The following is a 12,181-nucleotide window of genomic DNA, read 5'->3' as shown; positions in this document are numbered from 1 at the left end:
GGTTATTGTTTGCATGGCACTGCCATCGTTTCATGATTTTGAGCAAGACAGATACAGTGCACTCCTCCCCAGAGTGTATAGTGAACGAGCCCCTGGAAGGCAGGTCTTCTGGGTCTTCCCAAGGGTTTCCAGGAATATGGGCATAGATGTGGGTCAGGTAAATGCCTGTGGACATTCCATTCCTGTGGACAAAATGCCTGTACAATGCCTAGAATTCTTGCGAATTGCACACAATACTGTACCATTAGGCTCCTCCCTGAGACGTCGCCAAAAAAAATTACACATTGGTTGGTTAACCGCAATGTTTTCTTTTAGAAATTGTACCATCACAAAGATAAAGTCTATGTAAATATGCTATTGGAAGCTATAAGCATGTAGTCACAACATGCAGTCACAATCTTGTGACGAGCAAAAAATGTTTAACATGTCACACTGATTAGCTTTAGGAGGGCACTAATAAGAAGAATCTTGCAGTCCTTTTAAAAAAATATTGTACCATCACAACAAATGTGTTTTTTAAGCTGTGGTTTTAATAAACGATAAGGTCATGTTTATTTGATTTTATGGATGACATCCACGCGAGCATAAATTTTCCTCCGTTTCCAAAATATAAAAGATTTCGACCATGCTGTAAATCGTACAAAGTAGCTGCAAGCTCAGCTTGAAAATGGGCTAATATATGCTTTAAATTAAAACAAAAATATTGGATAACGATACTTATGTCGCAGAATGCCAAAATCCATTTCAAAGGACAAGACTTTGATGCCAATAAAATAGTGAATATTCATTTGTTCAACCTTCATGGCCACCTAGATTTCATTTTTTTATTCGCACTCTCGCATCAGTTTTGGGGTTCCCAGTGGATGGTATCAATAATATCAAATTAACATGGCCTTAAGGACCAAAGAGAATAATCTGATAGCATGTGTCGTCAGTAGAAAGCGGGGAATGCTAGTTCACTTAACTTTCAAATACCCAAAGTATGAATTTTCTTTACTTTATCTCCAAATGCCACTGACAAACGGCAAGCCCACACACACCAAACACACACAAACCAAACACTCACAAACTCCAACAAAAATAATCTTTTTTACCTTTTTGCTGAACATAACAACTTTAAATTTTACACCGAGTAACATTAAAAAAAACTGTGCCTGACGAAGGAATGTGTTCCACGAACTCTAGTTTTATACTTCAGCAAATTTGTTTGTAGCCTCTTTAGGCTACATGTCGCACTATTTTATAGGTACTTATGTTTTATCAATTCCCGCAATCGGTAACTGAATATTCTTACCAGGCCAATATGAGAACTATAGGTATGCATATATCATCCAGAAAAGACCCTAATAAGCCACAAAAAATCGTAGAGTCTGCTGGGGCGTTTATGTATTTGGTACTTGTGCATACAATCTGCTGCTATTAAAATATCACTCACTTATCAAATACCGCGATCGGGGTCAAAGTACAGGATTGCTAGACAGCAACAGCTAAGTCAAACAATAACATGTTGACCATAACATAGTCTACTCTGATGTATGACTTACAAGTATATTATGCTCTACCCGGTCGTCAGGGGTGCCAGACTATACAGTGCAATTTTACGGAATACATTGCATTTTTACAGAATACAGTGCAATTTACGGAATACAGTGCAATTTTACTAGTATACAGTGCGATTTAACGTAATACAGTACATTCGTATTAGTATACAGTGCAATTTAGTATACAGTGCAGTATTACAGAATATAGTGCAATCGTATTAGTATACAGTGCAGTATTACAGAATGCAGTGCAATCGTATTAGTAAACAGTGCAGTTTTACTAGTGACGGTTAAACTCTATAACGTCTGATAAACATGCTGTTAAACTGTGTTCCTCCAGTAATTCAAGGCGATGTTTGTCCTAAATGCTCCTCATAATGCCACATGTCCTGTGTAGTGCTACCTACGAGAACGGTCCAAATTCACAAAAACCGTCAGCGGCGTCCGCCATCTTGAAAGTCACGTGATTCAACGTCAATAGTAAAATTGCACTGTATACTAAAACGAGTGTACTGTATTCCGTAAAATTGCACTGTATACTGATACGAGTGTTCTGTATTCCGTAAAATTGCACTGTATACTAGTAAAATTGCACTGTATACTAATACGAGTGTACTGTATTCCGTAAAATTGCACTGAATACTAGTAAAATTGCACTGTATACTCTGGCACCCCTGGTCTTGTGACTTGTTGTCAGTGACGCAAATCGATTAGCTACTAATGTTGATTTAGTGAGAAACCTGTCGGCATGAGTGTTTGGTTACCGTCACCTTCAATTTATTGTCATATAACAGGAAAAGAATCACTCCCGATGAATCCTGCAAAGTCTTATTTAAAACGACATTTTCGGCAATATATCTACAGTCGACCGATGGTATTCGCAGGTCACTTAATAATGACTTATAATCACCATCCAACGTAAGGCCACGGCAGGTACATTTCATGGATAGCATCCTCCACAGACTCCAAATCTAATGCGATAGGGCGAAGAAAAAAATTATAGATTCCTGCGTTTTCAAATTTTGACAAAACATAAAATGATATTATATTGTCTCCTCTCTTTTATCTGGCATTCACGTTCAGGCTTGGCACCAGATATCTTTGACCATTTTCGGCATGATGACCCCTGTCAATTTTTTTTTTCTCAAAAAATTGGAAGAAAATTAATGCGAGCGCTAATGTCATCCATAAAAAATACTTGCTGTGGCCTAAGGATAGATTTTCAGTCCAACATACGGTAGGTTTTGATCTTCTGGCGTTTAATAAAGTCGGACAAAGGTCGTAGACAGTGTGTCGCCGCCTAATTGCCTTCCTTACCATTATGTATATAGAAATAAGGCTTGAAAGAAACATAACAAGTTTGATCCGGTTGTGTTGGTATAATCAGTAACCGGATGACCGCGTCGGGTCAATGTCACAGGCAAAAACCGTTACGTACACATACAGCTGCGCATGTTGTCTGCATTCTGCATTCTACAAACATGGCCGTACTCGTCGGCTGGATAATTGAGTCCGTCTATGAGATGTTACACATATCTGGACTTACCCTACAGTCCTTTCTCGTCTTCTGTACGGCCTTTTTTCTGGCGTGTTTTCTTTTGAAGCGCCGCAGAAACCTGCCTCCCTACCCGGCAGGACGCGTGCCTGTTCTCGGGCACCTCCTCGCCTTGGGCCGAGCGCCTCACCTCAAGCTAACGGCGTGGAGGCGGCAGTACGGGGACGTCTTCACTGTCAGGATGGGGATGGAAGATGTGGTGGTTCTGAACGGCTACAGTGTCGTCAAGGACGCGCTCGTGGACAGGTCCGAGCTGTTCGCGTCTAGGCCGCCAAACTACTTGTTTGATGCTGTCTTTGGTTTCGGAAAGGGTAACCATTCCTTTTTTTTTTGGTTTAGATATCAATTCAGTATTTTTGTCCTTCTACGCACTACTAGTATAATAGTTGACTGTTAGCATACTACAACATAGATTATTTTTGGTGAGGAAGCAAAGAACAGTAAATAGCAAGATTTGTTTCCTTTAAAGGCGGTACTGCGATGAGATGTTGGGCATGCCTTCGGAAAAAATGATAGCCATACCGCCGTAGGCTAGAGCAGACTTTGAGAACTTTCTCGGAGACTATCTTGGGACATTTGATAATTTAAGCCACAATTCTCAAAAGGGGCACAGAAGAGCCGCACTACTGTGATAACTTCCGTAGAGTCCACTTTTCATACTAGTATCCATATCAATAAGACGTCTTCCTTCCACCATTAAGACTTCGCCACTGCACGTTGGGGGACCGAGTTCAAACAGAGAAGGAGGTTCGCCACCGCCGCTTTGAAGAACCTCGGCATGAAGGTCGGAACTGGCAGCATCGATGAGAAAATCCGAGAGGAGGCGAATTGTCTCCGCAACAGGGTAAGATCAGATCAACGCAAAGTGTTGCCCCCCTCCCCATTCTGTCTCTATCTGTATGTGAGTCTGCACTATTTTAATTCTAATAAAAATCTCCCAGTTTATAAAGCCGTGCACTACCAAAAATGCTTTTTCTTGTTTTTCTTATTTTCTCATGGGAAGAAACTTTTCTTTGGGGGAGAATAATAAGAAAAAAAATAAGAAAAAAAAAATTCTGTATACCTACGTTCTTGCACCAAGAACAATTTTCTCATTTTTCTTGAGTGGAGATAATAAAGTAGGCTTCTTTAAATCTTAATTTTTCTTTGGTGAAGAAATATTTCTAGAGGAGATTCTAACTTACAAGATTAGAATTCTTGTAATCTTGAAATTTCTTTAGTAAAGACAATATTTCTAGGGAAGATTCTAAGTTACAAGATTAAAATTCTTTTAATCTTAAAATTCCCTCAGACTTAGTTAAATTTTCTTATTTAATCTCCATGGAAGATTTCTTTCTTACCTGACATCAAAGTTGTCAGATTTAAGTTTTTTTTGTGTTTGTCAAAATATTTCTAGTTCATGTTACCGAGAATGATTGAAAAGTGTCATTCTTGTTTTTCTTAGCAATGTTTAAGAAAATACAAGAATTTGGTTCTTGTCTTTCTTGGGAAACACTGATTGGATAAGCAAGAAATTTAATTATCTAAATCTATCATTAGAATAAAGCTTTGCTTAGTGTTTCTTTCTTAAAGTTTCTTGTTTTTCTTGACTAGAAAGCTTAAGAAAGATCATTCTTGTTTTTCTTGGCAACATTTAAGAAAATACAAGAATTAAGTTCTTATCTTTCTTGACAAATACTGATAAGAAAAAAAACAAGAAAGTCTGATATAAATTTATCTTTGATTAGGCTGAAGATATGGCTAGTATTATATTCTTAAACATTCTTGATTTTCTTCCCTAGAAAGTTTCAGAAATGCCATTCTTGTTTTTCTTAGCAACATTTAAGAAAATACCAGAAAGTTTGAGAAAGATGATTCTTATTTTGCCTGGTAATGTTCAAGATGATGTAAGAACTTTTTTCTAGTTTTCTCTTGTCATGTGACCTTTTCTGAACCCCTGATTGGTTGATTCAAATCCCAGAATGCAGTTAGGAGGTTTTGAATGTAAGTCAGATGTAGGAGCCGCGCTGGTTACTTATTTTTGTCAGTTACTGACTCATGTCAGATTTGAAGTCAAAATCAAATTAAAAAGGACCTTGTGTACATCTGAAGCAATGGTGATCGTGGTCAGCTTGCTGAAGAAACCAACTTTGCAACAGAAAAAGCATGAAACCAAACAGATTGAAGGTAAGTGCGCCCCCCTCCCGGAACCTCAATTTCCCATCCAAGCCAGCCTAGCGGGGACCAATAGGCGGGCAGCATTTCGTCCACACCCACAACCCGCGCTTTAGCAAGATATGGTTGAAAAAGATGTTTATTCAACTTGTTCAAAAGATACATTTGTAAATTGTTTTCTGAAATTCTGTGGGCGTGGCGCGGAATGCTGGTTACCCATTGGTCGCCGCTAGGTTATGTGGATGCGAAATTGATCCAGGCCCCCCCTCCCCACCTATGAGATCTGTTGACATTGTATTTAGACTTCATAGCCCAGATATTGTTACAACGCCATTTGGGGCTGATTTCAAAGTCAAATCATATATTTCTGGTGTATTGTATAGTAAAGTTTATTACAGTGCTTTCTAATATAATTTTAAATTGTTTAGTCCAAGTAATTAAAATAGTATTTTAGCATCCTCTTTTGAATTGTTGCCTTCAGTACACGCATGCAAACTAACGCAGGTCTTTCCTGTTGTTTTCAGGTGTCCAAAGGGTGTGACTTTGCCAATTTTATAATGCGAAAACTTCAGTTTTTGCTGAATATGTTTCTGATCAGAATGTGATACGATTTGTATTCTGAAATCATAATGGCTTGTTAGTTACATCCTATAATATTCTGAAAGCTACTGTTAAACTGTTTCCATTCCAAGAATGTTGATGGACTGATACTTTTTAATTAGATACATAATTAGTACAAAAATCAATGTGAAAATAAAATCTCTATACTGTCCAAATGCTTTTCAAAATAACATTTAGTTGCTATACATTATTGTCCGTTTTCTATTTAGGTAGCACTATATACATTGTATTTCTTTTCTTGTGGGCAGAATGTAGTTAGTGTTGGAAATTGAAGCTTAGTCTTTATTTAGTAACTACATGTTTGTGTTTACCATAGCCCTGTACAATGTATGTTTGGGACCACATTGTAGATATTATTCTCTTTAATTGTACATATATGTAAATACTTTGCCTTTTGGAAAGCATCCGTTAGAGCGACACTGTACATGACTGTGAACCAGCCAGAATTGCCCTGAGGCAGGTGGCAGACGGTCACCGAAACGTCTACTGAGACTTAATTATTTAGTACATTTATTTAGTACTTATTATTATTTGAGGCAAGAAAACGTGTTAAGCGAAAAAAATGGTGTTAAACGTAACTTTGTGTCATTAGCTTTTTTTAAGGACAGGTTATTTTTTCTGAAATATAATACTGGAAAAAATAAGGTACGACCCCCCCTCCCCCAGCTAGCTATCCCATTTTTTCACCAAAAGGTAACTCTCAATTCTCATTCTGGTAAAAAAAAAATGGGCTAATACCCCATATAGTCCTTTGTTGCGTAAAAGAATCTCATCTTTCAGTGAATTAACAACCTGATTCAGTGATGTGTATAAAACACAAAACAACATTTATCTTCCAAACATTAAGATGACTGAATACGACGGAAGGCCCTTTGACGTATCAAACGATCTAACCGTAGCTGCTGGAAACGTCATCTGCTCCATGACGTTCGGAAAGCGCTACGACTACGAGGACGAAACTTTCCGTGAACTCGGGAAGGCGATCGCAAACGTCATGGCTGAACTTGCAGCTGGACAGATCTTCAGCGTCTTTCCTTTCTTACGGTTCGTTCCTGGAAGTGAGTATCATTAATGTACTCCTTTAGACTGAATGTCCATTATGTAACTTATAACTAATGGAAGGTATGTTTTCCAGACATTCCTCAACTTAGTAAGTTGTCTTAACCATTTTCAGAACAATATTCACAGACCAACGAAATAGACAAAGTTCAATAAATCCTAACCCATGTAAAAGACATTTGCCTTTATCTCAGTACACTGGTTCATACATTGGGGGTACCTAACTGATTACCCCCCCCCCCTGGGGGTCTTCCACTGTAGGCTGTTATTGCTGTCAAGACCAAGAGTTGGCACCTCAAACTAAACGTGCATCGGGCGGACTGTTCGTGTGCTATCAATATAGGGCTTATTCACCACAGATGGTCACGTGACTCTTCCCCCGGCAGTGAGCATTGTCCGCCATTAGGGGGTGCAGCCTGGTGCCTATCACTATGGTACGCTATGCAAACTCTTGGCGATAGTTGCGTGTTTTGGGCCACAATCTACGTTTTGAACACTCTTCTTGTTCGTAACATTGTCCTTGGGGTTGTTCTGGCTCCATGACCACGTCTCATGTTCTCAAGATCGGCTTTTATCGGCTTTTTTTGCTGATCAGAAATCGGTGTGTTTTACCCTGGCGTAGGGGCCTGTAGATGTCAACGTGGGTAGCCATGGCCACGTATCTGTTGGAGCTACCTGTCCTTTTACTCTGTGGTAAATGTCCACGTAGAACAGGGCCCTGGCAACTTGTAACACTCACCTTGTTCAGCCACAGTCGCGGCAGTGCGGACTGTGGATGGCGGCCGGTCGGCCGATGGCCCCGCATTTGTTTGTTATTATCCAGACACAGTCCGGGGCTGTTCCAAAATAGCGACCTTTGCGTATCCCGACAGTCTACAACGTACTTCACCACGAAACTGCACGTCCCACAACACTCTCTACACATCCTGATACAACGATCAAATCAAATCAAACGCTTTCAGACTCTTAAAGGGTTTGAACCGATCCTGTGTGTAAAAACTTCTGCCCCGTGAGTACCAAATACGAAGCTTAGTCGCGTCAATGGACTCCGCTGGCGGTAGACGCCGTCTCGATCAGACTGATCAAAACTCAACAAAAACGGGTCAATCCCAACAGATTTTATTTTGTTCCAGTAACGAGAGGTATGAGTGGTGGTAAAGTCTTCGTGTAATATGACAAAGGACAGTTTACCTAACGTTTGTCGGCCATTTCAACGCTTGGAAACTCACTGTAGAGGTGGACCCCAAAATGGCGTCGCACTGGACATGAGGGGTGGTGACGTCATGATGACGTGTGGTGAATAAGCTCTATAGTTTTCATCTGTTTATATCCTGTTCTCTGTTTTCTTTCCAGTAAACAGGACCTGTAGGGAAGTACTCAAACAGAACTCCAAGATTCACCGAGTGTTGTGGGACGAGATAGCCCGCCATCGCGAGAACCTGGATCGCGAGAACCCGCGAGACTTCCTTGACTTCTGCCTGCTGGAGGTTGAGAAGCAGGAGAAGGTGGAGGGTCTGACGGAGGAGAACGTCCTGTACATGGCCTCGGACCTCTTCTTTGCAGGAACTGACACAACCAACAACACACTGTTGTGGGGTCTGCTCTACATGACATTGCACCCCGACATCCAGAGTAAGGTACTGGTCAGCAGAATATGTTACCCTGTTGCTCTATCTCAGACTCATCAAAGCCCTGATCAAATCTCTGGAAATTGATAATACTTTTTCTAATATTTTCCTTCATTTGCATTTCCTCAATAGCCGCCTAACATTCTCATTTCTTGCGACTTCTAGAAAAGTCACACGATGTTTCTTAAAATTGGGTCAATACAACTTCACTTAAACAGGTGCAGCAGGAGCTTGATGCCGTTGTTGGTGAGGGTCTGCCCACCCTGTCCCACCGTTCCCAGCTGCCCTACTTGAACGCCTGTCTGCTGGAGGTAATGAGGATCCGGACCATCGCACCTTTCGCGATTCCCCACGCCACCACAGAGACGGTCAAAATACAGGAGTATGACATACCCAAGGGAATCAAGGTATTTTTTTACCTATTATCAGGTTACAAATTCTATTTCTAAGGATGCAATCCCTTTCAAGTAGAAGAAAAGATTCACCGAATTTGAAATATTATTCTTATCAATTTGGAGTTTGTGTAAACATATCCACGTATATTCTACGATGCAGGTACTACCGAACCTGTACTCCCTCCACATGGACCCCGCCTACTGGCCTGATCCGGACCGGTTTGACCCCGGAAGGTTTCTGGACGCGGAAGGAGACGTCATCAAGAAGCCTGAAGGCTTTATGCTTTTTTCAGGAGGTAGGGTCATGGTAGGGCGAAGTGATATAATGCTATAAAAACTGTATAGAAATTATTACATAGTTCCTATTCGACGGAGGTTGTTTTAAGAGGGGCAATTCTTTTTTTCAAGGCCGACGTGTGTGTCTTGGGGAGCAGCTGGCCAGGATGGAACTTTTCCTGTTCTTCTCGACCCTCCTGCAGTCCTTCACATTCAAGACGCCAGAGGGCGCCCCTCCCCCAACCACTGACGGCGTCCTTGGTACGACGTTAGCCCCGCACACGTTCAAGATCTGTGCGATCCCGCGTTAGTCTTTTTTTTTGCAATAGCATCTACATTAATGCCCCCTTGCACATTCAAGTGAGAATCATGGACTCATATATTACTTATAGTTACTTGGTAGGGAAATTACTGACGATGCTATTAATTCATACCAACGCCGAACAAACCAGCCCCTTTACAGCCCCGTTCCAGGAGTAACCAGATTGACATGTACGTGAGGAACATGAAGTTTTGTCATTAAAAAACTGTCCTTTAAGGCACGTAAAGCCATGTACAGCTTAAAATCTCTTACCCATTCCTCTGTCTCCCCAAAGTTTTTACTGAAAATATTTGATACTTGTATTAAGCCAATTCTTCTGTACGGATGCGAAGCCATAAATGACAATTCACCAGTTGAAACTACTCACTTGCGTTACTGTAAGAACATACTATGGGTTTTTAGAAATAGTAGTAATTTAGCATCTAGGGCTGAATTGGGCAGACTGCCATTAGATATAGATATGCCACTACGTGTTATAAAATATTGGTACAAATGGATTGTTATAGGCATCCGCTGCAGGCTGATGCTCTTCTATTTCAACAAAATGCACATTGTCAGAGAAGAGCATTGCTACAGCGTGTGAAAGAAATATTAGATTCTAGTAAATATTCCTATTTGTTCTATTCATGTAACTCTACTTGTGATATCAAATATGTATGCACCATGTTAAGGTTAAGTATTTCTGATACTATTTCCCACAAGTTAAATATTGATTCTGGTAAGCTAAGGTTCTACAAAAAATGTAAAACAACATATTCTATGGAAAAATACCTGGACTTAATTGATTTTAACAATCGCTCTGCGATAAGTAAATTACGAATTAGTGCACACCCTCTCGAAATTGAGAGAGGGCGGTACAAGAAGCTCCAAGTATATGAACGAATTTGCAAACACTGTACGTTGAATACGGTGGAAGACCAAACGCATTTTATATCAAATTGTACCCTCTATAGCAATGAACGAAATGAACTCTTAGACGTAGCCTCCAAGTTTTACCCAAATTTTCAAACATATACAGATGAAAAGAAAACTACTCTCCTTTTAACATCCGAAAACCCACAAATTATAGACGAAGTGGGATCCTTTGTGTTCCTCTGTCTTCAAAAAAGAAGTCAAACCCAGTAATAGTTTTTACCAGTAGTTTCTTAGTATCAGTAGTTCTATATGTACTAATTGCCTGTTTTCATACCATGTTTCTTCTGTTCCTGCAATTAGCCCTCGGGCAAGAATTTGCACTAAACAAACTGCTATTAAAACGGTTCAAACCTGCCACGATCTTCTCCCGCATAGAGATGTGCCCATGCCATGTTCGCGGATGGATTTTGATGAAGCGCGCAGTGATGGGGCCATTGTATTTCCTTAAGTCATTGAGGACCCCCGTGTCTCTGTCGTGGGTCCCCGAAAAAACCTGCAGCACATGAAAAAAACATAAAACATTAGAACCATTCTAAAAGCCATGTACGATGTTTCGAAAGAATTCTAATCAAAGAATTCGCGTGAATACCATTTTTTCGAAAAGTTTCAAAATGTTTGTAATTTGCTAATTGTGTTAGAGTATAGGCCTGGGGCAGTCTAGGCCGGTCCACCGTTTGGGCCGGTATATTGCAATATTGCCTTTTATAACAATGTTATATAATCGTTGATATGTTTTTAATCCATGTATTTGTAATGATGTTTGATGATGATTTGTAAATGATGATGATTTGTAAAATGTCAACGTAATTCAGACGTGTCTGAAGCAATTCGGCACGTCTGCCATGTTGATTTGGAATAAAAGATTTAAGGCCGCACAACACAGTATTTATGGGCGAACCCCGTAGTCAAAAGTAGTCGGGGCACAAAGTAGTGCTGCAAAATACTAGAGAAAGGCACAGAGATTGTTCTGTGCATGGCATCGATATGGGACCTGGGGAATACGTCAGTTTTGAGACTGTAAAAGTTGAATTATGGTGAGTGTTCAGTCGGGGTATATTTGCGCTTGGATACTAGTACTTGTACCGCCTAGTACTGTGCGTCGGCTACAGCATGTACATACGTGTTCCCTGGGTGGACTGGCCCACTTTGCCAGGGGGTAAAATCCTAATATCATTTCAATATTTTGACCGTAGCCCACTGAAACACCGGAGTCAACCTTCCGATATTTGTGCCAAAAGAGAAATCCAGCTTTGCAGTGGGGGTAAAGACTTGAGGTTTAAAATTAAGGTAAATGTGTTTTAAAGAGCTTGTTTCTAGTGGTTTTAGCATAGAATTCCAACGGGATGTTTTTTGCTGGTTCCTGCCCTGAACTAACTTGCTGAATAGGCAGCAAGGAATACGGAGTTCTTTCCGGTTTATGTTGTGGCCAAAATCACATCTTTGATACGGCTAACCTTTAATAACAGCCTGTAGCTATTTGAGTAGCGTTAGTTGCATGTCGGTCTAATAGATAAGAAGGTAAACCTGCACATGACATCTAGCGAAATTAGACAGAAATGCAATGAACGATTGGTGGGAAGCTGAGTAAGTTGTATTTCTATCACATTCCTCTAGGTAGCGCTCCTATTCCATCCAGCTGCTACATTTTCAGCACCAAGTCTGGGTCCTTTGACTAAACAATGCGAAAAATGAAAAAGCCAATTTATAAGACCTCT

The 12,181-nt window shown here is 40.3% G+C and overlaps 1 protein-coding gene across 1 annotated transcript; it reads left to right on the top strand.

Moving 5' to 3' along the window:
* The first annotated feature begins 3,022 nt into the window (after window positions 1–3,022).
* On the top strand, window positions 3,023–9,540 carry LOC109469453 (cytochrome P450 2U1-like). Its single transcript, XM_019767973.1, has 7 exons — window positions 3,023–3,407; window positions 3,798–3,940; window positions 6,719–6,929; window positions 8,284–8,567; window positions 8,777–8,965; window positions 9,114–9,249; window positions 9,362–9,540. Exons 1-7 carry the CDS (start codon window positions 3,023–3,025, stop codon window positions 9,538–9,540), a joined length of 1,527 nt encoding a protein of 508 aa, XP_019623532.1.
* The last annotated feature ends 2,641 nt before the right edge of the window (window positions 9,541–12,181 follow it).

Source organism: Branchiostoma belcheri, unplaced genomic scaffold (assembly GCF_001625305.1).
Source record: "Branchiostoma belcheri isolate BF01 breed outbred unplaced genomic scaffold, Haploidv18h27 scaffold203, whole genome shotgun sequence".
NCBI lineage: Eukaryota > Metazoa > Chordata > Leptocardii > Amphioxiformes > Branchiostomatidae > Branchiostoma > Branchiostoma belcheri.
This window is presented reverse-complemented; position numbering and strand designations above follow the sequence as displayed.

Coding starts and splice junctions, on each gene's coding strand:
- LOC109469453 (XM_019767973.1), top strand. CDS start 3,023: ATGGCCGTACTCGTCGGCTGGATAATTGAGTCCGTCTATGAGATGTTA. Junction 3,408..3,797: donor TGTCTTTGGTTTCGGAAAGG/GTAACCATTCCT, acceptor TCCACCATTAAG/ACTTCGCCACTGCACGTTGG. Junction 9,250..9,361: donor CTTTATGCTTTTTTCAGGAG/GTAGGGTCATGG, acceptor CTTTTTTTCAAG/GCCGACGTGTGTGTCTTGGG.